The sequence below is a fragment of the Trichoderma ghanense genome (genome assembly GCF_004382785.1).
Source record: "Trichoderma ghanense strain CCMA-1212 chromosome Unknown scaffold_4, whole genome shotgun sequence".
NCBI lineage: Eukaryota > Fungi > Ascomycota > Sordariomycetes > Hypocreales > Hypocreaceae > Trichoderma > Trichoderma ghanense.
In genome coordinates, this window is record NW_027395667.1 from 1,929,132 (window position 1) to 1,955,443 (window position 26,312).

Genomic DNA, 26,312 nt, shown 5'->3' on the forward strand with positions numbered 1-26,312 from the left:
CCCCCCTTTGTCTGCATCATGCTGCAGGTTTGTCCTGTTCGAGTCTCTGCTCTCACACACGTACAGTAGGTAGGCAACATGTATCGAGTCTGCGCATTCCGTATCATGGGATCTACCACATGTACGAGCACACCAATAACAGTCCCCCGATCGTGAGAACCAAGACTGTCACCCTCCATCGAGATCTGCCGCAACCCATCCGCGAGACAGCTCTCAGGCTTGCGATTCGTAATAGCTTGAGGGTGTGGCCATCTCATCGATCCTCACAACAAGCAACGACATGGGGGAGGAAGAGGAGGGGGGAAAGGCCTCTCCACTTCCATACAGAGCGCGCGGCTACCACTTGTTTGCTCACGTCCCGTGGTGAAAGACACCTGGAGGTTGTGACTTAGAATACGAGATGAGTAGGGAGTCAGAGGACAGACAGACAGGCGTAGAAACAGACACACCACCCGCCCTTTGAGATGATCACCGACGAAAACCTGGTACTTGGGGCGCTGGCTGCAACCATTTCGGGTATCGAGGGGGGGCCCGGGATCTTGGTCGGCTGAGATTGCGGTCCGGCTCGAGACCGGTCAAGACACATGTGCGGGTATGTCTACTGTACAATCCGGTTTGCCAGCAAAGCCTGTCCCGCAATGATCGTGATGCCTCCCTTTTGGCGGCGAATCCCGAAATCTTTCGGACGCATGTCTCATCCCATCTCAACTACTATTGGGCAACTCTAGGCAAGGCATCGATCAGTCACTTGGGCTAGTAGTAGGATTGCTTTAGGTCTATAGAACAGGATTGGGTGAGGTCTGGATGTTCTGGACGCGAGTCTCAGTTGGCTCAAAGGCTCAGAGCCCTTCTGGCATCGGATACTGCTTGTATCATCTCGTAGGGCCGGCTCTGGGCACGCTGGTCCGGGATCCCTTGGCCACATGTCTCACTTGTTCCGAGAAGGCGTCAGTCAGTCCATCGGCCAATAGACCTGCGCTTCCCGAAATCCCGAAGCGTTTCGGCCCCATATCTCGACGACAAGTCACACTCGTCGAGACACATCGCTCTCTCTCTCTCTCTCGGGGATCTGAGAGGTGTCCAAAGATTTGCGGGCGGCGTATCTCTGAAACACCGAGCCAGAGGCCAGACATGCCGCGTGGAGACGGTGTGGACTTTTGTATTGCATTTCAGATGTCCGAGAATCTTCGGGCGGCGTGAGTCTAGTTGGACAGCACATCATCTTGTGACCAAAGCAAGTTTTGCGACATTCTGTCTTGAAGTTCTCCGTAACAATGCGATGGTGGTCACGATGCCCAAGTTGAAGCCTCGCCGAACCACCAGTGTCCATGTCTTCACTTCAGCGAGCATCAGATCAAGATTGCGGTCAATGAGAATTTGAAAGTCCGAAATATTTCGGCCACCCATGTCATCAAGACAGGCAAACATGTCTCAAGGCAATGGGCCGGGCTGGCACTAGGTACTCGAGGCAGATGCTAAGGTCGTGACCGAAGCTTCCAAATTCAGAGTGCCATGCAACGTCCGAAAAGTGTCGGACGTCCCATGTCTCTCAAAGTCTTCCAAACAAGTCAGTCCACGCCTTTCATGCGGTAGCCGAACCATATTAGCCATATGATCATACTCCTGCAGACCAAAAGCCGTGATATGGCGGTTGATAAGCTGCAACCGATTGCCGAACCCCTTTTCGCAGAGACTGCTTCTGTGTATGGACATACAGGCATTGATGGTTGTATTTGAATGTCCACAACAACTGCCACATGCCTCTCGGTATAACTCGGTTATGGAAGAGGTCATAGAGGGACGAGATCTGCCCAAAGCCTGCGATCCTGCGACCGACGCAGTGGTGCAGGCGCATATCTCAGTTGATAACTGTCGTCACCGATTAAACACGACGTTACAAAGTATTACGGTAGATCGGTCTCATATGGCGGGCATGGAGCCTAGGCATTTAATCTGTACAGCTGCCTCCGAGAGGGTGTCCTGCCTCTCCGATCCCCTTTCCCTCCCTCGCGACTAAGCGGCTGTAGCAGCGGTTCGGACAGATGACTTTCAATCAGAGGCATTGCAGTAGTAGTAGTAGCCATGAGCCTGCTCTTCTGAGGCGCCGCCTTTATGGGAGCCCTTGGACTTGCAGTATGAGCAGAATTTTTCATGAAGTAATTCTCGCGGGAATGTTCATCGTCCAACTAATGGAGTCAGGGGAATACATGTAGGGTAGGGTCAAGTGTATGACTTCCTAGAGAAAGAGGAGCAAAGGAAAAGCTCCCTGTAGTGTAGTTAGCAGCAAATCACTTCGCTCCCTCACAATCAAATCTACGATGCCCATATTGAACCTTTTCCCATCTATAGCAGCTGTAGAACATAGTGATAGGGTCCCGCCCGGGGGCTTGCCTCCAGTCGTTGTGCTTGGTCTTGCATCAGCGTTTGCGATGGTGCGAACCGCCATCACCCTCGTCAGATCTAACTCTTCTAGTTGAGGTGTCACGGCGTATGGGGCATCTCGGCATTCTTATCACGTTCCCCAGCTGCGGATCACTAAATAGGGGGATAATATGCAATATAGCAGCCACCCCATCTCGAAGCAAAGCATCCCGTGCGTACAGAGGTTGTGCTGCTCTACATCAAGGCTGCCCTTTTGCTTTATCAATGACTCGTTTCCGCGTTGTATGTTACAACTCGTGATCATCGCCAAAAGTTGGCTTTTCTACCCCCGTTGACTCGATAAGTGTTGCCGGTCGAGATATGTCAACGCGATCTTGAAGGCAATCTCCGGAAAACAGACGTGGTGCGCTGTCCAACGTGTTCAGGTTTGACGACTGGAGGCAACAGTTGTAGAGACTGTCTAAAATGTCGAGCATCTACTATCTATCCCCTGTAGGACATTCGGTCGGCAAGCTCGACAGCATGCGGTTTATTCAGCCGCCCTGGGAACTGTGTCTTGCAAAGACAGCACAGGGACAGGATAGATATAAGGGGCCGCCATCTTCACTTCGTCCCGTACAAAGCAGTCATGCTCGGATGGGCGTCTTCTCATGCTCTCGAGAGCCTTGAAAGCAGCGCTTCCCGGACCCTAACGCAGTAGCAGCACCGTGAGGCCTTGCTTGGGCATGTCTCGACACCGACATTGGAAGTTCAACCACTTTACCGGCATTCTACAACAGTGCCGTCGACGTCGCGCCGCCAACGCGAGGATTCTCTTCCAGCAATTCCAAGCTCTTCAACAACGATCGACGCCTCACCGCGGATGAAAGCCACCGTCTCGGTCTTTTGTGTACGCAGAGCCAGGTGCCGAAATCCGGCGACATCCTTGTGCTTCCCCTTGGAGCCTGGGATGGGGATAAAGAGGCCGAAACGGTTCATCTTGCCCAAGCTGGTGTGAATGGAATTGTCGATCCAGGTCTGGGACTCTTGCTAACGCTGAGGATGATTCCAACAGGATGTCGTGCAACTTATCCTTGAGCTTGGTCTGGGACGGTGCACAGGCTCAAGGCAGCCAGCAAGCGAGTCCACATGGTGTTCAGCTTCGGAGAAGGCCACATGCTGTGGATAGTCTGGTGATATTTGTCGTTTGAATCTTTTAACGTTAATGTTGATCACCAGAAATCGCAGGATCCTCGCGCAGCATCAACTTGGCACCCCATCGCCACTCTACCCCTGGGACGCCGGATAGTAACGACATGCCTATACCACAGCCCTTGGGCAGTTTGTGCGACACATCGCCGAACGAACCTCATATTGAACTTCTTTCGTCTTGTCCTCGTCTGGCGAAGAGGCTCTTGGATCGCGTATCCCTTCGAGGGGTTGGCGCAAGTGCGTGTACGACGGCTGGTGATCACCTGAAGCTAAGCCAACATTCGTCAGTAACTGTCAATGACATGACATACCGTGGGAATGGAAGTCCCAGATGCGTACGGATTGATAATAGCATTAATACCTACCTACATTGGTCATCAGTTGCAAACATCGACTCCTGGAGACCAGAAAGAAGCTTGTAGAGGTACTGCTAAAGATGGTCCGTACTACCCTGCTGTTGGATGGTGAAGGACCAACAACTTGGAAAAAATTATCCTACACATATGCAGCCCTGAGGCATCTGCTAGGTAGGTACCGAGGGTCTCTTGGACAATGTGCCTTAGGATCTGCATCGCCGTCCTATTGTCCAGTCGTGCTGTGCTCAGCCTTGCAATGTTCGGCCTTCAATTCTGGAATGCAGCCTTGGGCGTTCACCGATACATCCCTCGAGATTCTGTTGCAGCGTTTCGATATGCCAAACAGGATCTGATGTCTCCATCTCCCTGCGCGACTGATCCAGCTTCTCGGAGCACCTGGGAGGAACGGCAGAGGTGTGCCTTTGAAAGGCAGCCATAGTTCAACTCGAGCCCAGTTCTTGCTCTCATTCTGAAGGACAAATCGTAAAGGAAGAGTACGTTGCCTCGTGCACGGCTACCCTGTCCTTTGAAAGAACAGAATCTCCTCTTTACGAATTGATGAAAATGGCGTCCACAAAATGATACGCGCGATGCGAACACCCAGAGCTGCAGCAAAATCAACAAGATCACACCCCTGCTGGCGTAATGCAAACGGTTCGTCAAAGATCTGGGCTGGGATGCGGACGAGCGTTTCAAAACAGCAACAGAGCTGTTACAGAAGGCAACCTAGCCTGGAGAGCTCCGAATGCTGCGAGAAAGGAATGCTCCTACCATCACGGACACATCGTGTCAATGTGGCTGGCGACTCCTCTTTCCACCGTCAGACCTCATTTCCAGAATGTCGCTTGATGATAGGGGTACCTGATGGAGGGCATTTTGGTGGATGTCAACCACAGGAGACGCAACGGACTTCTCCGTCCCATGATGACGAGCACTCTTTCATCACACATCACGCTCTTGCACATGTAAGCAAAACAGCTTCTTCTTACCTTATCGTCCATCTCATTAGGCAGTTATAGCTACTACTGGAAACTAATTCAGAGCTTGGTTGAGTTGGGCTAGTACCGAGTGCAAAATAGACGGGGATGGTCCTCCTCGAGCGGCACTACCCATATTAACAACCAAGGTAGACAGAATGCACTCCGTAGCAGCATCTACAAGAACAAATGGCAATAGGGAACAAAGCTGCATTCCTTCTAGAGCCATTCTTCTGCAAGGAAAATGCACAGCTCCAGCTGAATCCTCGTCATCGCCATGTCCCGCCGCCTTGGCAATCTCGACTTGCGGGCCCTTGCCGTGCAATCAGTGCCTTTCGGGTCAGGCGACTTGTGTTTTGGCCTTGGGCCTTGACTCGACCTTTTCCTGGCCGTGAGCAGGGTACGTACCGTGCCTGGGGGGCCCCCATTAATGGGGTGCCGGTCTTCTTTTCTCTCCTCCTCTTCGCCTTCTTCCCCCCCACCAACAGCCACACACGCATGCAACTTCGTTCTTTCGTCGCCAACTTGGTTCGAGGTAAGCAGCATCGTTTCTCATCAGAAAGGGCATCTCGTCTTCCTTCAGCCTCTACGGGCAGCTTGTTCGATCTGTTAAATCAAACCAGATCCGCCAGCCTGAGCCAAACGGTAAGCCAATCTCCTCTTCTGACGACCCAAATTCATTGCCTTGTTCCCTTTCTCTCCTTTTGAGAATCACACCACACTCTCACGCGCCACACACCCACCCACACGACTCTCACGAGCGATGGCTTGGAGCCGTTGCTTGCAAAATAAGGAGGCTTTGTTTCTTTTTCTGCTTCTCTTGTTCCTTTTCTTCCTGCCCGTCCCCCCTCTGATTCGTTCGACCCGCCTTGTCCCGCCATCCGCCTCTCGTCAGGTTTCACAGCGCCTCGCGAGCTCCCTCGCATTGGCTGCTGGTGCGGCCATCTGATTTGTCCTTGTCCCCCCCCTCGAATTCCCTTGCAGACGAAACGCGTTCGTACGTCCAGAGCCTATCGCTCGGCGCCTCCCCCTCGATTCCGTCTCCACTAGCTCCAGTGGCGCTAGGTGAGATACCAAAATCAAACAGGGTGCGAGGACGTGTTGAACCAGTCCCCCCGGCGGCTTTCCCGTTCATTCCCATCTCCCTCCTAGCCTCTCCTGGCCTCTCCCAGCAGCTCGCAGTAGCGGACTAGGTCGGGATCAAGTTAGCAGCAGTGTGTGCTTTTCTGTGCCTTTCCGCTGCCTCTGCTTGGTTGCTGCTAAGGTGCTGATATCGCCTTCGACCTTTGCCCGTGTCTCTGCAGCTTCAACCTCCTGCGGCTGAGCCCCGTTCGCGCTGTGTCAACCTGCTTCTGACGTTTGATGCAGCCTTGAAACCCTCTCCTCCAGACCGAGACGCCGCCATCATCCCATCTCCGATTCCCGATTCCCATTTCCAGCCCAGTCTTGCATCTTCCTTTCATCAGCCCAATTCTTTGTCTTTCAGCCTGTGCCCCCTTTCGCCGATCCAAAGTCCTTGATCCTATTCTCTACATACACTGCGCAAAGCCCAGCCCCTCGCCCAATCCGCCCTCCACCGACTCGTCGTCTCGATCCTAACCAACCCCTCCACCGCACCATCAGCATCATATCACATCGTCGAGGCCGAAACTGAACGATTAGAAGCAATAGACCGTCATCAAGCCAGAGCCGAAAAACTTGGGACGAAATGGCGCAAGCTGGAGTGCAATCGTTGAAGGTAATCACATTCATCTGCTCCTCTCTTCTCTATGATTTTTTTTTCCAAACCACTTACTGACGCCTCCTGTCTCCTTTAGTGTGTCGTGACCGGTGACGGTGCCGTCGGCAAGGTATGTCGCAACCATTTCTTCTATCGCTTCTGCTAAGCTTTGGTCGACTAACGTATGGCTTTCGCATAGACCTGTCTTCTCATCTCGTACACGACCAATGCTTTCCCCGGAGAGTACATCCCGACCGTGTTAGTTCCGCCCTCCGATGTGACAGAATTAACCTGGGCCCGCGAACGTTTGTTGTTGACTTTGGGTTCTCCCATCACAGGTTTGACAACTACTCTGCTAGCGTCATTGTCGATGGCAAGCCGATCAGTCTGGGTCTTTGGGACACTGCAGGCCAGGAGGATTATGATAGACTCCGGCCCTTGTCCTATCCCCAGACCGATGTGTTCCTCATCTGTTTCTCCGTCGTGAGCCCGCCTTCTTACGATAACGTTGCCGCAAAGGTATGATATGCACTCCCTCCCCGTTCTGTTTCCCCGTTGGGCGACAAGAGCCGTGCATCTGACGATACCCAGTGGCTCCCAGAGATCACCCACCACTCGTCTGGAACTCCCATCATCCTCGTCGGTACCAAGATCGATCTTCGCGACGACCCGGCCACCCGAGCCGCCCTGACCAAGCAACACATGGAGCCGGTCAAGTACGAGAACGTGCTCAACTACGTCAAGGAGGTCAACAAGACGAACAAGATCATTTACAAGTACATTGAGTGTTCCGCCCTGACGCAGCGTAACCTCAAGAGTGTCTTTGACGAGGCTATTCGGTAAGCAAATGCCTACAGCCCCAGACACTGCTGCAGCCCACAACCTCGATTTACTCCCTCTGCCTGTGTCTCCGGCCCCCCTTTACATAGCTAACATTTCTTTCTTTGATCAGTGCGGTTCTCAACCCCACCCCTCAGGCGTCCAAGACCAAAAAGTCCAAGTGCTCGATCCTGTAAAGAACGTCTAGCCGTGCCATATCGTTTTCCCATCTGTAGCATTTTGGGCAGCGACGGCCTCTGCTAGATTTTTTCTTCTTTACGGGCGATTTACACAATCTCGAGCCATCGGCGCCGAACGATTATTTTTTTGGGTCACCTTAGAACGGTGTACATTACAGAAACTCCCCCCCGGGACGCATTTCGATGAACTACTAGACCGACCTGGCATTAATGGAGAGCGGAGGACAAGATGAAAGGCGAAAGAGGGTCGGGGCTCTGAAAAAGGAGATTTTCTTTCTTTTTTTCTAATGATTATGGCTGTCCTGTGTCTTGAGATTCCCCCCATTTTCCTGGTACTTGTTGATAGGGACGCAGCAATCCGGAAAATGACATTTGTTGAGCAGGACGGCACGGCGCCGACGCCATCTCGGTGGTCCTAGGAAGCTGGAAGACGAAGAGGTTGCTTTACCGTTCCATGGCGTCCGGCAAATTATAACGAATTTCATTGATCCTTGCGTTGCACCCGTCGTTGTCGACTTTGCTGAAAATCTTCGTTTTTGACCCCTTGTTTTCGAGGTTTGACATCTACACAGATCTCAGGCAAAAAATTTTTTTTTCTTTTCTTTTGGGGGGATTTTCACTTGCCTTCTTTTTTAACTCCTACTTGCAATCTTTTGTGGCCTGCCTCGCTTTGATGCTAGCTAGTATAGACGACGCATGCATCCAGGAGGGTGCTGATATAAAGAAAACCAACACTCAAAGGGTAGCGTACCTTTCTCATGTCGTATCTACCTTGGCTTCAATAACGGGCACAATTCAGATGAAAGAACCAAGTTCCATCCGATCATATTGGGGATATCTTTCTTCTCCCCTCCACGTTACTCTTTCTATTTTCTCTCCTCCTGCTAACCCAAGCCCTATCTAATGTTTGGCATCCGGCTTTAGGGGCGTGGACTTTCGCAGCGGGGCAATTCCTTCGTTCTAGACGCCGAATGCCGTCTCTATATACGAAGATGGCCAATGATGAAGGTATTAAAGTAAAGTACTTGACAAATATGCATGAAATAAATAGATCAAAAAGACCGGGGCGAGAAAACCAAACAAATAGAGCAAGCGCCGGAGAATGCGTCGACGAACAGCTTCAGGTTGGCTAGATCAACAAGGACAAGACAAACAAGCCGACTTCATCCTCGTCAAGCCGACAAGGACTCTATCAATCAATGTCCCAGGCCGGGCAGACGGGCAAGGCGGCTGGGGTGAATGTCCATCCTGGCCGAGACGTTGCCGGACTGGTTCTCCTCCTTGGCCGTCTTCTCCTTTTCGATGCGCTTGGCTCGGTTCTCGTCGAGCTTCTTGTTCTTCTCCATGATCTTGTCCTTGCGACCCTGGCCCTTGCCGCCTCCTCCAGCACTGCAGAAGAAAGTTTTTGTCAATATCACAATTTCTTTCTTCGAATAGGCGTAGCTTAAGAAGGGAGCTTCTGGACTTACGTGAGTTCAATGTTGATCTTTCTCGGGGGAGAGATGCCGTCGTCAAACATGGTATGGTGGAACTTATCCAGACACGTCCGCTGGTGCGTTGCCGTTGCAAACTCGACAAAGGCGATGCCCCTGCAGGCCTTGGGATCTTCCTTCTTGGTCAGGCACCGCACGGCAACGGGCTTGAGAGAGGCGAAATGCGCCGTGATGGAGGTTGCGGTGGCGCTGTAGGGGAGGTTGCCGACAAAGACGATGTTTCGGCCGGCCTTTTGCGCCGAGGTCGCGTCGAGGTCGATGGCATCCTCGCCTTGTGGGATGTTTTCCTGGGAGGACTCGTCTTTGTTTTCTTGCGACTTCTTCTCCTTCTTCTTGTCCTTCTTGTCCTTCTTGCCCTTCTTGCCCTTCTTCTTGTCCTCCTTGTCCTGCTTCTTGGATGTCTTGTCCTCTGACTTTCCGTTGGTCTTGGGCTCAACCTCGGCATCCGGCTTGGTCACAGCCTCGGCAGCCTTTGCGCTTCCCTCGTCATCGTCGACGTCCATGCCCTCGGGCAGGTTCTGGAGGTTCTTGAGCTCTTCCTTCTTCTCCTTCCGGGACTTGTTATTGTATTTGCTCTTGTCCTTCTTGGGCATCTTGGCCTTGCGCTCCTCCTTGTCCCGCTCCTCCTTCTCCTTCTTCTCCTTCTTCTTCTCCTTGCGCTCCTCCTTGAACTTCTTTACCCTCTTTTCGCCCTTGCCGGCTGTCGCGTCCTGGCTGTGATCGGCATCGTCGTCGCTGCGCTTGCGCTTCTTGCTGGATTGGTCTTGAGGCCCGTCGACCGGTCTGACGTCCTCGGCCGACGCGGCAGCGGCACGTTTGGACTTCATTGTGCAATAATAATTATAGGTTGAAGTGGATCCAGGAAGAATTGATGCAATAGATAGAGGGTTAAGGTAGCATAAAAGAACTGCGAATTGTTTCGCTTGCTTCCAGCTCTGCGCAATCCAATCGTGATAAGAGAAGAAAAAAAAAAAAAAAAAAAAAAAATCTAATCGCTCTTATCGCGGCTAGATTGTCATTTCTTTCCCTTTTTGATCGGCCATCTTTTTTCTCCTAGTGGGGCGCTGCGACCGGCTCGAAATGGTGCGAAATACAGCAGAGGCAGACCTGTGATTATTAGTGCTGGCCGTCACAGTTCACACCGCGATCCAGAGGCTACATTTGTCATGTAGAGCAGATAGATCAGATTGAAGGGAAAGTCATCGCTACAGGAAGATAGTTTTCGCCCTCTATTGGAGATGCGAGCACAGAGAGCCATCATGAAACATTGCCAGCAGCTTCAATCCGTGAGGCACCTGAACAACTGAAGGAGCATGAATTGGGGGCCCGGGCGGGGAGCTCTCGGCCTTCTCATGCGCTAACGCTTGGTGAGCTTAGGCACCTTGAACCGCTGCGAGCGCCTGTAATTGGCCGCTAACTCGCTGCGGGTTCTTCTCCGGATTCTACGCCGCGTCAACGCCACCCGCTTCTTTATCTGCGAGAATGTCACGGCAATTCATAGCGGGCTCTTTGGTCGGCTTTTTGCGACGAATCGCTCACAATGAGCGACGACCACATACCTAGTAGGTACCTCGGCTGCAGCTCGTGTACCTTCGTGTCCGGGTAGGTAATCGAAGCAATACTTTGGCCACCCAAAACGAGAGTGCACCAAATAGTTGCGATGCCGTCACCCTCCTTCCCTTTCTCTCACCTCAGTCGCAGCGAGCTTGCCAAGCGACGTAGTATGTGCAAGTCTGTCGAGGCAAAAGCAACTCAGCTCGGGGAGAACACGCGCACTGATGGAGAACCCCTCAGCAGAGATGAACTCCTCGTCACTCATTGGCGAAATGCCGAGCTCTCGGCGTCATACCCCATGATGCTCAAACCCTCAGCTCTGTTCGTTCCTGCCACTCAACCGTGCGGGGAAACGGAACAAGCGCCCTCTGCCCTTGTCTCTTTCCTTGGGAGTACGGCGGCAAGCGGGTTGCGATTTCAACTGTTGCCTTCCCGAGCAGGGCACTGCAGGTTGAGCAGCTACGGAGCACCTTGACTTGCTTGACCGGGCAAGTATCGCATCACTACCTACAGGAAGCCATGATCGCTCTTACCCCACGTAAAGGTTTAGGCTCTTACCCCGCAAACGACAGGGGCGGCAAAAGCCAATTGTGAGCCTCGAGTTGGCGAGGCGGTGGATTCTGGCACTTTAGAGGCGGCCTAGAATCTCGAGTCTGGTGAGGAAGGGATCCATGGATCGGAGGTAAACCGTTCGAGTGAGTGTGGGGAACAGATTAGTAGCCAAAGTCAAAGGCCATTTTCGGAGACAAGTTGGACGAGGCATCATCACAAGGTAGGGAGCTGCTTCTGTCTTCCCAATCCACACAGAAGCACTAGTAGGTTCTGTCATGGATTTGTGTCGTGATCCCGTCGGGCCCTCTCCAACACGGTTGATACTACATGTATGTATCGCTTGATACATGTTCCGAATCAGCCAGCCGGACACTCGGTCAGTCGTTCCACTTCTGACGATGACACAGACACTGGTCCAGACTCTGGGAGTTGATCGACACTCGGTCTCTGGCAATGCCATTCCCCATTCTACCATTTTGTCGGGGCTCTCATGGCGCCAGAGAAGAGACCAGCAAGCTTGACGCCATCAAGTCCCGGTTGCTGTGAGTGCATCCCAGATACCGATTCCAACTGCCAGGGCTGTGTGTCCCATTCATGCTGTGCTAACCCGCATGGTGGAGTAGAATGATGAACGCATGCACCATCGTGGGCCACCCCGGACTATCATCAGACCTCCCCTCCCAGTTGCTATCTACCTAGTTGTTCCGCTACTGGCCCCTGGTGCTATGCAATACTGTTTGGCAGCATTACATAGTACGACACAGAGGCCATATCCAGGAGATCGGAACGAGTCAGTTCCTGGCCATGGGCCCCTTTGGTTTGGCGGGCTGCTCACGTACATGTAGTACTTGGGCTATTTTATCGCCTGTTCTCCCCCCTCATCTGAGACACAAGACACTTGTTCCCTCGGATGTAACCCTGCTGTTGGCCACCCTTCACTCGTCTCTCCCATCTGCTCTTCTTCTCCAACTCTCTGACCTTCCTCGTCAAGTCCCCGTCAAGAATCTGTAGCAGTTTATTATCATCGGTTTCTACACTTTGCCCTATAACGGCACAATGGATGCAACACGGCCTGCCTCTGACTCAGAAAAGCCAGAGGTTGAGAAGATTCAGGATGTGGCAGCAACACATACTCTTGGGAAGACAGGAGCAGGCATGGGGTCTGATCCTGCCATTGGATCGTTTGTCGACATTGATGAGCAGAAAGTCTTGCGCAAGGTACGAAATCTCCTTGACCAAGCAGTAGCAGACGAACCACTTGACGATATCATCATCACTAACAGGAGGCTGGTATAGATGGATATTCGATTGATTCCAATGCTGGCGGCTCTCTACCTCCTCTCCTTCCTGGACCGTAAGTTGGCAATCTACAACATCCAATGTCTGCACAAGGGCCGTCCAACTGACAGCAACAAGGGGGAAATATCGGCAATGCCAAGATTGAGGGGCTTCAAGAAGACCTGCACATGACACCGGAACAGTACAATTGGTGCCTCACCGTCTTCTTCTTCACTTATGCGGCATTCGAGGTTCCTAGCAATTTGCTTCTCAAAAAGCTACGTCCCAGCCGCTGGCTACCGTTGATCATGGTCTGTTGGGGCGTTGTCATGACGCTCATGGGCATCGTCCAGAGCTTCCGCGGCCTGCTTGTGGCCCGCTTGTTCCTGGGAGTAACTGAAGCCGGCTTGTTCCCTGGTGTAGCCGTGAGCCTAGCCCTCAGCTATCTGATGGACATGTCAGGAGACGTCGACTAACGCCACACGCATAGTACTATCTCACGATGTGGTACTGCCGTCACGAAATCCAGCTTCGGCAAGCCCTCTTCTTCTCCGCCGCCTCCGTTGCTGGGGCCTTTAGTGGCCTCCTCGCCTTCGGCATCAGCAAGATGGACGGAATCGGTGGCCTTGCGGGCTGGCGCTGGATCTTCATCCTCGAGGGAATCGCAACCGTCCTCGTTGCGGTCCTTGCCTTCTTCTGGCTTCACGACTTCCCCGAGACGGCCAAGTTCCTCACCGAGGAGGAGCGTGCGTTTGTTGTCCATCGGCTGAAATACCAGGGCCAAGTCCAGACCTCGGCCGACGGGGAGACTGAGCAAACCCAGGTTGCGCAGGCGGAAGAGTTTGAATGGAAATACGTTCGTCAAGCCTTCACCGACTGGCAAGTCTGGGTCAATCTCTTCGTATATTGGAGTGTAAGTCTCGAGTATCTCCCTCAATTCTGCCCCCCCATGAAAGTGGAATCATCCTTGTTATTTGTGATGCTCACACGCAATGGGGAAACCGATAGGTTGTCTGCCCTCTCTACGGCATCTCCCTGTTTCTACCGACCATCATCAAATCTCTCAACTACACATCGAGCACTGCCCAGCTAATGACTGTGCCCATATACGTTGTTGCCGCTATTCTCGCCGTTATTAGCGCCTACTTCTCTGATAAAGTTGGGAGGCGAAGCCCCTTCATCATTGGCTTCCTACTGATGATGATCGTCGGCTTCTCCATGTAGGTGTCCAGTCTAACATACAATGTACAGAAGAACGATCGCGGATGGCCAGCTAACGGTTTGACCCAGGTGCATTGCTTCTTCCAATCCGAAGGTCGTTTACGGAGGCATCTTCGTCGCCGCTTGTGCCATTTACCCAGCTTTCCCCGGCGTCATCACATGGCTATGCAACAACCTGTCAGGGAGCTACAAGCGCAGCGCCGGAATGGCCCTTCAGATTGGCGTTGGAAACCTTGGAGGCGTAAGTTGGCGCTTGGACTTTCATTGATCCCGCTGCTCTTGGCATTGGACCTCACGGCTGACAGTCTTGCTCAACCAGGCTATGGCATCCAACTTTTACCGTCAGGCTGACAACCCCCGATACATCCTCGGCCACGGCTTGGAGCTGGGCTTCATCTGCATGGGCATCGTCGCCAGCCTCGTCTTGATATTCAGCTACTACACCGCCAACAAGAGGCGAGGCCAGAGGCTGGCCGACGGAGAGCTGGCCAGATTCACGCCACAGGAGCTGTCAGCCATGGGAGACCGAGCCATAACCTTTCGTTACATGTTCTGATGTCTCGATTGCAAACACCGAGCCTTGATTTCATCTTTGTCGTGTGGCGAGAAGAGAGTTACTCGAGCAAACAAGCATAAAAGACAATGTATTTCTGCCATGACTGACTCGGTGCATGTCTATCTGCCGTGCATGGGACTCTAAATGATGAACCAACACACAGGATAACGACCACACTGCCTCAATACACATGCAGTAATAAACAACATAAAATGGTGGCCCCTACAAGTAATTGCCCACTAACATTGAACGACTCCTCCGTATAGATAAATCAATTCAACAGCATCCCACCGACAAGGATAATGAGAAGCGCAATGGTGAACAGGCGAGGTGTTGCTCTCGGAACACCGTTGACCAGCGCCACTTGAGGCGCCGATGACTCCTTTGCCGCTTCGCTAGACTGGGCGGGATTGCTGTTCGACATGGCTTTCGGCGTCGCGAATCCGCTATGGGTCACAGAGTTGCTGCTCGCAGAGTCAACCACGGACTCGTTGCTGAGCGTCGTCGTGGGCGCTGCTGTAGCCGAAGCTGCCGTGTCCAAGAGCGTCATCAGCAAAGTCTCGGTAACTGTCTCCCCGGGACGAATGATCTTGACAGTGACAGAGCTCATGGGCTCGTGCTGTTGAGCGTCGGCGACCGGTGAAGCATCCCTCAGGAGATCGGAGGGGAATATGAGATTGGCCCTTGGTGTGTGCGCTGTGGTCACCGTTTCCTTGCCATCGGACCTGCACGATGAAGTCGGAGAACCATGCTGTCCCGCTGCGCTTGTCGTGCACGAGGTCCGATTGACCTTGGCAGTTGGCCAAAGAGTGACTTCTGAGGGCTCGAGTGTCTTGCTGGGAGGGTGGCCCTCTGCTGTTTCTCCGGCTGCATCATCGGGTAGACTGGTGAGTGATCGTAGCGTCAAGCCGCTTTGCCCGTACGACGGCGCCTGTGCTCCTGAGCTCTGGTTCTCCTTTGGAAGCGGAGTTGCGCTCGGCTCGGGCAGGCTCGTCTCAAAGTCAGAACCCAAAGAGTATTCCGGAGCTCCGCCGCTTGACGGATCCGTTGAGTCATTTGCTGAAGACGGGACTGGTGCAGGGGCTGGTGAAGAAGGCTGAGCAGAAGGAGATGGCTGAGCCGCACTTGTGGCTTCTGCGGGTTCGGACACCTGGGGACCTGTGACCGGACCGACAGACACGTTCGTGCCATCTGCTGTCGAACAACTGCTGGATGGAGCTGCCGGTGTTGAAGAAGCAGGCGCGGGAGGAGGTGCTGAAGAGGTCGCTGGGGCTTGAGGCTCCTCGCCTTCACCGGCGGAGTCACTAGAAGGATTAGACTGGTTGGGATCCTGAGGGTCCAAGCCCCCAGTTTCTGGAGAAGCTGTCGGGCACGGAGACGTGGAAGCAGGAGAAGCTGGAGCGGCTGAGGAAGCCGAGGACACTGCGGAGGATGGAGAAGCCGGAGATGGTGATGAGGCTGGAGACGCAGGATCGCCGCCGCCAGAGGAAGCCGAGGGTGTAGATGTCGCTGCAGGGTCGCCGTCATCCCCGCCATCAGTTGACAGTGAGGGTGCCTGATCATCGCCAGGACCCTGAGCGCTTGGTGATGCAGAGTCTGGCGAGCTTGAAGAGGTGGCACTCAGATCAGCTGATGCTTGCGTCGGCTTGGGAGGAGGAGATGAAGCGCCGCCATCACCATCATCGCCGTTGCCGTTGCCGTTGCCGTTGCCGTTGCCGTTATCGTCATTGCCATCGCCATTTCCGTCATTGTTGTGCTCACCATCGCCCTCGTCTCCGCCATCGCCATTGTCGCCTTGGCCATCACCCTCACCCTCGCTAGGGTCTGGGTTGGGGGCCGAAGACGGCGGAGGAGGAGAGGCAGTCGACGAAGGCGGGGCGGGCAGAGGCAGAGACACGGTAACAAGACCGTCAGACCCGGAGTTGCACTTCAAATCAACCGAAATGTCAAAGGACAAGGTCAACTGGCCAGAGCCTTGTGGTGATGGATCGCTCGGTGTGCTGTATGCAGCGGGCATCGACTGAGTGAGCAGATCCTGAGCCTTCACCAGGTTGGCGTGCTGAACCTCGACGGGATACAGTGGCCCAATGGCGATGCCCAGGTCGGAGCATGCCAGGATGACATGGGCAACTGCCGGACTGTAAGCATCATGGGCGCATGAAGTGATGAGACACTGGAACAGAGACTGTGGAAGCACCAAGTGTCAGTCAAACGCCGCACAGCTCAATGGGATGCGAGAGTGACTGACGTTTGTCATGAGCTTGTCTCCGCAAATGATCTTGAGGTCGAGTGCTCCATTGTCGTTTCTGATGTTTGAAGCACAGTCGATAGCGCATCCTGCGTGGCTCTAATCAGTACCATGAACAAGAGAAGAGGAGGAAACGGAGAATCTCGCGAAGTGACACTCACGAGGTGCAGGGTCATTGGCAGCGCAAAGGCAGAGAGGGATGCAAGCCGCCAAGAGAGCAACCGAACGAGGACGCATGTTGGGCTTGCGAGCGAGCGAAGCAAGCGAGAGCTTTGAGCGCAGGGAAATATGGATTGTCGCAATTAACGATAGTCACCAAAAAGGGGATCCAAAAAAGAGCGTGAAGAATGAGTTCCAAAATAGAGCGCGTTGGTGATGTTCGGTGCGGAATGGTGGGAAGACGAAGGAGGAGGAAGAAAAGAAAGAAAGGAAGAAGAAGAAGAAGAGAGAGGAGAAGAATAAATAGGAGAAAGAAAACAGAGGGTCGCTTAGTGAGAGAGAAAGTGGAAGGAAAGAATTGGTCTGGAAGACGCAAAGAGAAGGAGGTTGGCGGAAAGCACGTAGATGAGGAGCAGGAACGAAGGCGCTGATGGTCACTGAAGGTTCACAAACAGAAACAGCATCTGCGTCTATTGATTAAATGAGGAGAAGGCAAGACTCTATGGCAACTGTGAGACAGAAACTGAGAAAAGAGAAAGGGGGAATGGAGGAAGCAGGAGGAAAGACGGCGATGCGAAATGGATATTGGCTAAGCTGTGCGAGCCGCCAAGTTCCATTACAGCCTCTCCCGTTAATAAAAGAGCAACGCCAGAGACTTCTTCTCGTCGGCATATCGATCCTTGAATTCTTTCCTCGCAAGAAATCGTGCAAGCGGCATCATGGTGTCCTTCATGTCCATGACGCCTCTCTTCTTCTGGTCAATGTGGGAGGCATCGACGACCAGGCGCTGCAGCTTGTCCAGCTTCAATGAACCTGCCATTCGTTTGTCAGAATTGGGTGGCCATGGGAATGAAGATGATAGATGGAGTCAATGCAGCAGCTTACCGTTGTCAATGAGCTCCATCAGACGGGCTGGAGTGCCGACACCGATGCCAATCTTCTTGTTCTGCAGTAGGGCGACTTGCTCTTCGACTTTCATGTGCTTCGCAAACTAGAGACGAACAAATTCTATGAGTACGAGAGCCGTAGGAGGGGGGACAGAGCCGGCTTGCAACTCACCAGCTTGGCGACCAGATTGTCTTTTCCTGAGAATTTCCGTACAGCTCTATAGTTGTAGATGCCGTGTCAGCGATATTTCTCGTGCATCAGAAGAGGTTCAACAAAGGCATAATCTCGTACCTGGTCAGATCTGCAGCTCTTAAACCAGCGCCGGCAACAATGATGGTATGAGGCATGCCGTTCTTCTTCTGCGCCCGCGACAAGCTCTCTGGGTGATCTGAAAACTTCTCAAGGAAATCAGGCAGCTTTTCTAACGACCTGGTTTCCTGCCAAGACGTGGTGTCTGTTATGGAAGATGCTGCAACATCAAGGATGTCTGACATCAGCATTCGAACACTCCAGTAGCTGAGGCGAGTTGAAGTATGTACACACCTGACAAGGCCAGATCTGAGAGCTCTACAGGGCTCAGGTCCGTACCAAACCTCGCCAGTTTCTGTGCGTGATAGTCGGCCAGCAGCTGGCCGTCCATTTTGGAGAAGAGAGTGTTGAGGCCGAGCTCGGTATCGAGGCTCTCGTCGTCGACGGCGTGCTTTGCCTTTCTCTTCTTGGCCTTTTTGGCCGGTGCCGCATCTTCGGCGGCTCGTTTCTTTGAATTCGACATTTTCCTGGTCCTTTTTCTCTCGCGATTGAGTTGTAGGGATGCTCTTGGTCGTGATTGCTGCCAAATGATTGTTTTCTCTTGAAGACGATGGTGGAACTTGGCCAAGGTGAGAATTTTGCGGGAAGCATAGCACAGTGTTTTGTGGCGGGCAAATACGGACCATTTCGGGAGATGTGCGCTCATTGAACCACAGTGCGACACTGTCTCTCACCGAAATGTCGACAGGTCATTTCAGCATCTAAATACCTACTACTTGCATACTTATAACGAGATTTGCTCATTCTTGCAGAATTCGATCAGGCGAAAACAATCTTGGAATATAAATGGTGCACCACAAGAGTCGAGTCGAGTTGAGAAGTCGGTCAATTTAAAAGTTCATAACTCGTCTTTTGAATTCTCAGTTACAGCCGTCGAAGAGCAAAGCATCTAAGTAGATAGAAGCATGTTCATATTATCTCCCGGTGGTGTCATGAACCTTCAATGAAATCACAAGTCCATCTCGATAGCCTCAACTCCCATTCCAAAAACGCCAAACCGCAAATGTGCCAGATGTGATGAGGAAGATAATCGATGAAAGGGCAAGGGCTCATGGCCCAAAATCAACCAGAAGAGACAAGGGCTGCGTATCGCCGCTTAGAAGATGCTGTTGACGATGTTGCTACCAATCGAGGCACCCGCACCGAAGATGGCGGCGTTACCAAGCTTCTTGCCAAACTTCTTTCCATACTCGCCAACCTTGCCGTTGCCCGCGCCGCCCGGCTGACCTGGCTGGCCACCCTCTGCTATCGCCATGGGAGGAACACTGGCATTGTACGGGTTCTGCTGGGCCGGGGGGCCCTGGGACTGGGCGGGATAGCCGTACGTCGGCTGCTGTGGATACGCCACAGGGGCGGGAGCGGGAGTGGGAGCCTTCTGCTGCTGCTCGACGAAGACGTAGTTCTGGGGGAAGATGCCTTCCAACCCGGTACGGTGGTTGCGGCCCATCCACCAGTCCTGGTTCATGTATTCGTACACGTCGACCTTGTCGTCCTTTTCCAGGCTCAGGTCGCGACCATCGCTGGCCTCGTAGCGGTACAAGGCCCGGGCATGGGCCAGGACGGGCCTTCCAGCCGGCGTGCGCGTGGGGAGGATGGGGGCAGGAGTGTCCTCGTACGAAGGCGGTGCAGGAGAGGCGCTGTTGACGTTGAGATTCTGGAAGGCCTGGACAGGAGGCGTCGCAGCCGCGGCCGGTTGAGCGGGAGTCTGAGTGGCAGAGCGAGCCGCGCTGCCGGGAGCAGCTCCGCGAAGGGGGGTTTCGGCAGGAAGAGCGGCGTGGATCGTGTCGAAGGCAGCTTCGTCGATGACGCCTTTCTCGAGGAGGCTCTCCAGCTCCTGTTCTCATGGTCAGCGGTTCGGCTTGGACATTTGAGAGCATATCAACGGCAAGGCATTTTCAGACTCCACCGAGGCGGGCCCGCTCACATTCTTAATGGTTCGAAGAGACCGGTTAGTCTCCATGATCGTCTGGCGGTCCATGGTGTTGGTGATGGGCTTTTCTGCTGCAAATCTGAATGGATGCGCGGAATAAAGCTGGCAGCGCAACAGTCGCTTGAACGTGTTCCGACGTTCAAAAGGCGAACGAGACGAGAGCCTCTGATTGTCCAAGGACTTGCACTGAAGGAAACGAAGGAATGAGGACTGTCAAAGAAAGAATTGTATTGTCTCGATCGCTGGTTCACGGCAAGAGAGCGGTAGATGCAGGTTGCAGGATGCAGGTTGCAGGGAGTGGAGTGATGCTACGAATGCTAGAAGGCTGAGCAGGCGGGATCAGAGACAGCTGTTACAGGTCCACTGGCACTATTACTACTGTATGGCAGCCCTCCACTCCAGGCAGTGAAACCGAGAAGGGGTTTTACAGTGGGCTGTGCTGCTGCTAGCCAACGAATCATTACCCGGAGCGGATTTCAGTTGGCTGGGGAGGCTCCGGATTTGGCACTTCGGGGTCTGGAGAGTGGCCGAGAGGGCGAGGCACAGCACCAGGAATGACGACAGAATACAGAGAGAGGCTTGAGGGGAATATCTGAATGACAATGATGCTGAGAAAGGATCGAAACTCAAAGGGATTCGAGAAGAGATGCGTCGAAGGGTTGTCATGTTGTAGACGAGGCAGTAAGAGACGAATGTAGGATGAATTCCGGACTCGCCACCTGGTGGGAGGCAGCCCAAGTATCAGTCGATACAGGTGGCCGGATTTCGTCCTCTGCATATCACACAATTGTACTTCACTCGGATTCATCTTCAAAGTTCGAAAAGTGAATTATCTCGCCCCATCACGTACATACGGAGCATTGGATGGGACACCGCTTCAGTCATGGTCATGTCTTTTATCTCTTTTTTATCATTACTATAGCATCTTTTAGGCCTTTTCGGTCATCAAAAAATCACATGTTCATAAGCTAGGTACATGAGAGGCTCCGTCTCTTCCATTTAGTCTTTGTGCAACGCCCCGTCTAAACGACAAACTTGCTCTCCTTGACGGCATACTTGTCGACATACTCATCGACAGTCATGGCCTCCAGCTTCTTGCTGTCCTGGCTGAGCTCAACAAGCTCCCTGACAGTGGCCTCGGGGAAGTGAGGGCCGAGGTGGCGCTTGTACTTGGCCAGGATGACGGGCTTGGCCTCCTCGCGACGGAGACGGTGGCCCAGAGGAGCCTCAACGACCACCTCGGGGAGGACGGTGCCGTCGTTGAGCTCGACGGTCAAGGCGTTGGAAATGGTTCGCAGGGCAGGGTCGTGGTAGTCCTTGGTGAACTGAGGATCCTCGACGCACTTGATCTTCTTGCGCAGAGACTCGACGAGCTCGGAGGTGGCAGCCTCGGAGCCGTCAACGTAGTCGGTGGCCTCGAGGCGGCCGAAGACGAGCATGACGGCGGACATGTACTGGATGCAGTGGTCGCGGTCGGCGAAGTTGTCCATGGGCTTGAACTGCTTGTCGATGATGCGGATGCAGGCCTCGTGGGTTCGGCAGGTGACGGCCTTGATGTCGGCGGCGGACTTGCCCATGGCCTTGAGCTGGTGGTGAATCTTTTCCGAGGCCTCGACGGCGGTCTGGGAGTGGAACTCGGCTAGAAGATGCTTGTCAGTGAGTCTGATCTGTATGGGGGAGCCCGCATCCGTAGAGCTTTCAGGGAAAGGGAAAAGGGCGGGCCAGAGGTGTTGAGGAGGGAAACTCACCAGGGTAGGACACCTTGAAGAGAACATTCTCCATGACGTAGCTGCCGTAGGGGCGCTGGAACTCAAACTTCTTGCCCTTGAACAGCACGTCGTAGAAGCCCCAGGTGGGCGCAGACAGAACCGTGGGGATGCCCTGCTCGCCCTTCATCACCTTGAGCGCCAGGTTAACGGCGCGCTGGCAAGCATCACCGGCAGCCCACGACTTGCGGGACATGGTGTTGGGGCTGTGGCGGTAGGTACGCAGGCTCTGGCCGTCAACCCAGGCCTGGGTCACGGCGTCGGCAATCTGCTTCTCGTTGAGGCCAAGCATTTTGGACACGACGGCGGTGGAGGCGACCTTGACCAGCACAACGTGGTCCAGGCCGACCTTGTTGAACGAGTTGAGCAGAGCCAGGCAGCCCTGGATCTCGTGGGCCTTGATCATGGCCTCGAGCACGTCTCGGATCGTGAAGATCTTGCCGCCGGCCAGGTTGCCGCCAGCCTTATTGGTGCGGTTAACCCAGTCGGCAACAGCCAGGATGGCTCCCAGGTTGTCCGAGGGGTGGCCCCATTCGGCGGCCAGCCAGCAGTCGTTGAAGTCGAGCCAGCGGATCATGGCTCCGATGTTGAAGGCGCCGTTGACCGGGTCCAGCACAAAGGGAGTGCCGGGGACCTTGGTGCCGTTGGGCACGACGGTGCCGGGGACGATCGGGCCCAGCAGCTTTGCGCACTCCTTGAAGCGTAGGCCCTCAAGGCCGCAGCCGAGGGTGTCGAGGAGGATCCATCGAGCCGTGTCGAACTGTTGAGAGGATGGGTTGTTAGAAGCTGAGCATTGATATTTCCTCTGCCTAGCGGTCTGTTCCACCTCTTCAACCCCGAAGTCCCCTTATTTCTCGCTTCTTTGCTTCTTCTTCTTCGTCTTGCCCTTCTCTTCCTCTTCCATTCTTCTGCTTCACCCTATCGCGCGATAGAATCCAATTGATGGCGGGGTCGAAGCCTTTCGCCTCGTTCGAAAATGAGGGGCATCCCAACAACCCCCGGCAACATCTAGGGGGGAAACCACCGAGGACTTACAGCTAGCTCAGAGTCAATTGTCTTGTTGGCGACATAGTCGGCAATGTCCTTGATCTCAGGATCGTACTCGCGCGAAGACGAAGCCATGGCGGGCGCCCCAGAAAGCTTGGAGAAGGAGGTCGAAAAGTTGCTGCGCGAGGCGGGGGCTGAGGCCACAGCAAAGCCGGACGAGGCAAAGCGACCGGCGCCGACGGAGGCCGAGCAGAGACCACTTGCAGCTCGCGGTTGGACTCGCAGCTTCGACGCTGACCTGAGGCTGCGGGAGATGGCGGACATTGTGAAGCCCAAAAGGGGGAGAAGGGAGAGAGGAGAGGATGCTTTTCTGGTGACTTGGTGGAGAAGACACTCTGGGCTTTTAAAAAAACGATTGGGAGAAGGGGAAGGAAGAGAGAAATAAGCCTCCAGCTACTCGGTCCGCCCAGCCGCTTTGTGAAGGCGTTTGGGACGACTTTCCAAAGCCGAGCTCTCGCAACCCCCCCTGTCCGGACTCCGCCATCTTTTGAAATCTGTTCCCTCTGGCTCAGCCGTCGAATGCCGCCCGCGCCATCCTCGGCTAAACCAGGCCGATCTAGCAGCTGTTGATCCCCAGCAGATGAATCGCGTCCCGAAAATCTTGGGGTTTGTTCCCCTCTCGTTTGGGGCGCTCTTTTTGTGGGAGCCCCGGATCCGGAGCGTCGGCGGCAATCTGCACCTCGGTCATGGTCAGCCAAGACTCCGGGAGACGGAGCATGAAGTAGCTCGGCTGATCACGTCGTACCGGATTCGGAGGTGCTGTGACCCTGCTGCCTTCCGGAGGCTGGTGGTCGGAATAAGTGGTGCTGTATTACAGGTAATACTCGGTGATTGTGTACTACTTGTGTTGATTGCGACCTGTAACCTGTTCGCTCGTTGTTCCGTGGTCTCCAGGATGTCTTGAGAGTTGCTGATTCGTCCTATTGAGCTGTGATGCAACCCGCGAGCTTCACCAGGACACGCACCTCGTGTCGAAGAGTCGAGCATCAAGCGCAGCCCTACACCTCAGTCCTTGAATCTTTGTGCACACTTCCCAGTTTCATTCATCTCTCTAGACGTGTTTGGTCAATTTAGGTGCTTCAACGCGTGCTGATCGCGGTCGTGGAATGATTTCTGCGCGTGTAGTCGATCGAGTGATGCCGGGTAGCTCTGGCGACTAACATTGACACCCGACGCAGGATGCAAACTCTCAGGCTTCAATGAATAAACGTAGGTACAATTTCAAATTATTCTCAACTAAAACAATCAAGAAGTCAACAAGATCAAGCCCGAATGGTATCCCTCTTTAGAAAATCAGCCTCACGCCCTGTACCCATACTGCAGAAGAAAATTGCCTCCCCGGCAGTTATCACACGAGTCCTTATATCATCGTCCTTCGCCCCGCTCTCACAGTCGACATGTAGCGGCATATACAGCGTTCTGTCTCGTGCACTAGCATGATCGGTCAGTAACGTGCTCATACGACGTCTTGCCAAGACGGGTTGCGTCTTCTCACTTCGCACCCTTGGAACGAATCAGCTTGACGTGGACGACAATGGCGACGACTGAATAGGGACCATGTACGTCGGACAAACGCTGCACTGGCCCGCTTTGCGTAGCTTCGGCATGATTGACGGCGAAAGATTGAGCTTTGGGCTTTGACAGACGGGGTCCGGCTGATTCTGGCTTATGCACCTCTGGAACACTACGCACTTGATCAAGTGCGGAGGGTCAGGGAGGCAGTTTTCGTAGACGACCGACGCGATCGTATATAAGCACATGACGGCGTTATTATTGGGAGGTATGGTTAGGATGATGGAATTTCGGCAAAGGCTGAGGACCTCGCACAGTTCGGAACTGCAGCACCGAAAATTGTGATTGAAGATCACAGAGCAAAGGGGAACCAAGCATCGATGACCTTGGTCTGGACTCTTATACACGGTCTGGAGAGATGTAGCTCAGCACGGCAGACTGGGAAAGCCTTAAGACATCCTCCATTGCAGGAATCAACCCAACTCCCTACTCCGGGGGAAGCTTTCTCATCTCCGCTTAGCATCTCTACGACGAGTGTCGTTGTAGCAATATGCTACTGTCTCTTGGAAATTTGCCTGCTGCACATACTCGAACGAGGCCAATCCTGGAAAAACGATAGGTCGCCTGTGTGTGTCTGTGACATCCTGCCCGGGAACAGCGCTATAAATCGCTCCCCTCCCCTTCCCCCCCTTTTTGTTATGTTCCTTGGAATCGCTCATGTGAACAAGAAGAACAGCTTGAGGCGAGGATGGAGTGTACCGAGATCTTGCTTCTTCTTTCGTAGATGGTTGGAGCGAAGCTCTCGTACCAGTCATTTTCTCCTCAACCCCATACCCTTGCCATGGCTCAAGCTAAATCTCCCAACATGGATGCAATTGGATGGACGTCAAACCGGGAATGGCCGAACTATTACGTGGTAGACTATCAGATGTGAGTCTACCAGGCGTGAGTCCATCACATGCCAGAGATGGGGCTACAGGGGGCAGGCATGTCCATCATGGCTTCTGCATGTTGCTACTTGCACAAGCATGCCAAAGCCGACTTGTATCAAGTCTCTAGAGATGGGGCGTGTGCATGAATGGTCGCCGACCTAGACTGATCGAGACCAATAGTCAATGGTCCTGAGCCTGTCATTATCTTGGCCTGATTACGCTGGACCAGCAACCTCATACATACAAGTGGCAGGACGTCTACGAATATTTCATGTCTTTGGCCAGCTTGGACGACACATCTCGTCTGCTGGCTCAAGTGTAGGCCTCTGTCATCACTATCTGCTCATGGGTATGGGACGGTAGGCCAGGATGCAAGATCCAGGCATTGGGGTGCAAATTAGCTGGAACGCCGTCTGAGAAGCTCGCGGGAGCTTCTGAGTTGGATGTGTGGGCGAGACACAGCTCTGCTTCCTGCGGAACAGAGACAACCGTCTTTACTGAGTCTTGTTGTGGTTATTGTACTCTGTACTCTGTAATAGTTGATCAAGCTTGTTGAGCTTGACAGAAATCTCAAAGGCAAAAGCAGGTCTCACACTAGGTTGGTGGTTCGCCAGAAGCGTGATGGCAAAGGGTATCCACTGTAGTCACTGTGGAAGACAACGTATCTCAGAATAAAGACCCTCCAGTATCCGTACGAAGCAGCACTGCTCCATGCCTGTGGAGGCAAGACTAGACAGTCTCGGTTGCATGATGATGATGATGAGCTGTCATCTAGTTGTTAGGTAGGGAGAGGCTGGCGTAGTGTCGTATATGCATCCTTCTGTTTGCTTTTGATGAAGCTAGTGCACACGCCCGTAGTGGAATGTAGTGTCAAAGTTGGCACAAGCTGGAGGCAACCGTGGGCATGTCTAGCCAAGTCACTTCCGTAGTGGTCATTCATTGGCCTTCCCTCAGGACTATGGAATTTCCCCGGACTGCCTCTATTCTATCTGTCGCTACTACCTGGTAGGTTTTAACAGGCATTTTATGCAAGCTCTTCCTTACAGCCAATGTACGAGCATGGGAGATGACATCTTGAAGCGAACCATGGGGCGGCCCGGGAACTAGCCAAACAGGGGGCGGGAAGACACAATGGAGAGCAGTCAGGGGGGAGCTGGTAATTGTGGCTGGCGACTAACTCGCAGATGCCCAGGTAAATCTCTCCTCGAATGACGCAAGCTGG

The 26,312-nt window shown here is 53.5% G+C and overlaps 9 protein-coding genes across 9 annotated transcripts; 2 read left to right on the forward strand and 7 right to left on the reverse strand.

Annotated features, from left to right (window-relative positions):
- Positions 1-3,141: 3,141 nt before the first annotated feature.
- Positions 3,142-3,360, reverse strand: CCMA1212_004812 (uncharacterized protein; the record flags this gene model as incomplete). Its single annotated transcript, XM_073702101.1, has 1 exon — positions 3,142-3,360. The coding sequence occupies one exon, from the start codon at positions 3,358-3,360 to the stop codon at positions 3,142-3,144; it is 219 nt and encodes a 72-aa protein (XP_073559847.1).
- Positions 3,361-6,614: 3,254 nt separating this feature from the next.
- Positions 6,615-7,642, forward strand: CCMA1212_004813 (Rho-related protein rac1C; the record flags this gene model as incomplete). The annotated part of the gene is made up of 6 exons (XM_073702102.1): positions 6,615-6,644; positions 6,724-6,756; positions 6,826-6,884; positions 6,965-7,145; positions 7,218-7,465; positions 7,579-7,642. The coding sequence occupies 6 exons, from the start codon at positions 6,615-6,617 to the stop codon at positions 7,640-7,642; spliced, it is 615 nt and encodes a 204-aa protein (XP_073559846.1).
- A 1,199-nt stretch (positions 7,643-8,841) lies between these two features.
- On the reverse strand, positions 8,842-9,965 carry CCMA1212_004814 (uncharacterized protein; the record flags this gene model as incomplete). Its single annotated transcript, XM_073702103.1, has 2 exons — positions 8,842-9,034; positions 9,115-9,965. 2 exons carry the CDS (start codon positions 9,963-9,965, stop codon positions 8,842-8,844), a joined length of 1,044 nt encoding a protein of 347 aa, XP_073559853.1.
- Positions 9,966-12,300: 2,335 nt separating this feature from the next.
- Positions 12,301-14,299, forward strand: CCMA1212_004815 (uncharacterized protein; the record flags this gene model as incomplete). Its single annotated transcript, XM_073702104.1, has 7 exons — positions 12,301-12,462; positions 12,541-12,598; positions 12,661-12,947; positions 13,013-13,435; positions 13,531-13,742; positions 13,813-13,984; positions 14,063-14,299. The coding sequence occupies 7 exons, from the start codon at positions 12,301-12,303 to the stop codon at positions 14,297-14,299; spliced, it is 1,551 nt and encodes a 516-aa protein (XP_073559852.1).
- A 271-nt stretch (positions 14,300-14,570) lies between these two features.
- CCMA1212_004816 (uncharacterized protein) lies at positions 14,571-16,784 on the reverse strand (the record flags this gene model as incomplete). Its single annotated transcript, XM_073702105.1, has 3 exons — positions 14,571-16,472; positions 16,548-16,636; positions 16,781-16,784. The coding sequence occupies 3 exons, from the start codon at positions 16,782-16,784 to the stop codon at positions 14,571-14,573; spliced, it is 1,995 nt and encodes a 664-aa protein (XP_073559851.1).
- Positions 16,785-17,337: 553 nt separating this feature from the next.
- CCMA1212_004817 (Protein CMS1) lies at positions 17,338-18,366 on the reverse strand (the record flags this gene model as incomplete). Its single annotated transcript, XM_073702106.1, has 5 exons — positions 17,338-17,519; positions 17,592-17,697; positions 17,766-17,811; positions 17,886-18,081; positions 18,138-18,366. The coding sequence occupies 5 exons, from the start codon at positions 18,364-18,366 to the stop codon at positions 17,338-17,340; spliced, it is 759 nt and encodes a 252-aa protein (XP_073559850.1).
- Positions 18,367-18,999: 633 nt separating this feature from the next.
- CCMA1212_004818 ([PSI+] inducibility protein 3) lies at positions 19,000-19,881 on the reverse strand (the record flags this gene model as incomplete). Its single annotated transcript, XM_073702107.1, has 2 exons — positions 19,000-19,737; positions 19,828-19,881. The coding sequence occupies 2 exons, from the start codon at positions 19,879-19,881 to the stop codon at positions 19,000-19,002; spliced, it is 792 nt and encodes a 263-aa protein (XP_073559845.1).
- A 974-nt stretch (positions 19,882-20,855) lies between these two features.
- On the reverse strand, positions 20,856-22,910 carry CCMA1212_004819 (2-methylcitrate dehydratase; the record flags this gene model as incomplete). Its single annotated transcript, XM_073702108.1, has 3 exons — positions 20,856-21,472; positions 21,582-22,359; positions 22,635-22,910. The coding sequence occupies 3 exons, from the start codon at positions 22,908-22,910 to the stop codon at positions 20,856-20,858; spliced, it is 1,671 nt and encodes a 556-aa protein (XP_073559844.1).
- Positions 22,911-24,160: 1,250 nt separating this feature from the next.
- On the reverse strand, positions 24,161-24,406 carry CCMA1212_004820 (uncharacterized protein; the record flags this gene model as incomplete). The annotated part of the gene is made up of 1 exon (XM_073702109.1): positions 24,161-24,406. One exon carries the CDS (start codon positions 24,404-24,406, stop codon positions 24,161-24,163), a length of 246 nt encoding a protein of 81 aa, XP_073559512.1.
- Between the last annotated feature and the right edge of the window lie 1,906 nt (positions 24,407-26,312).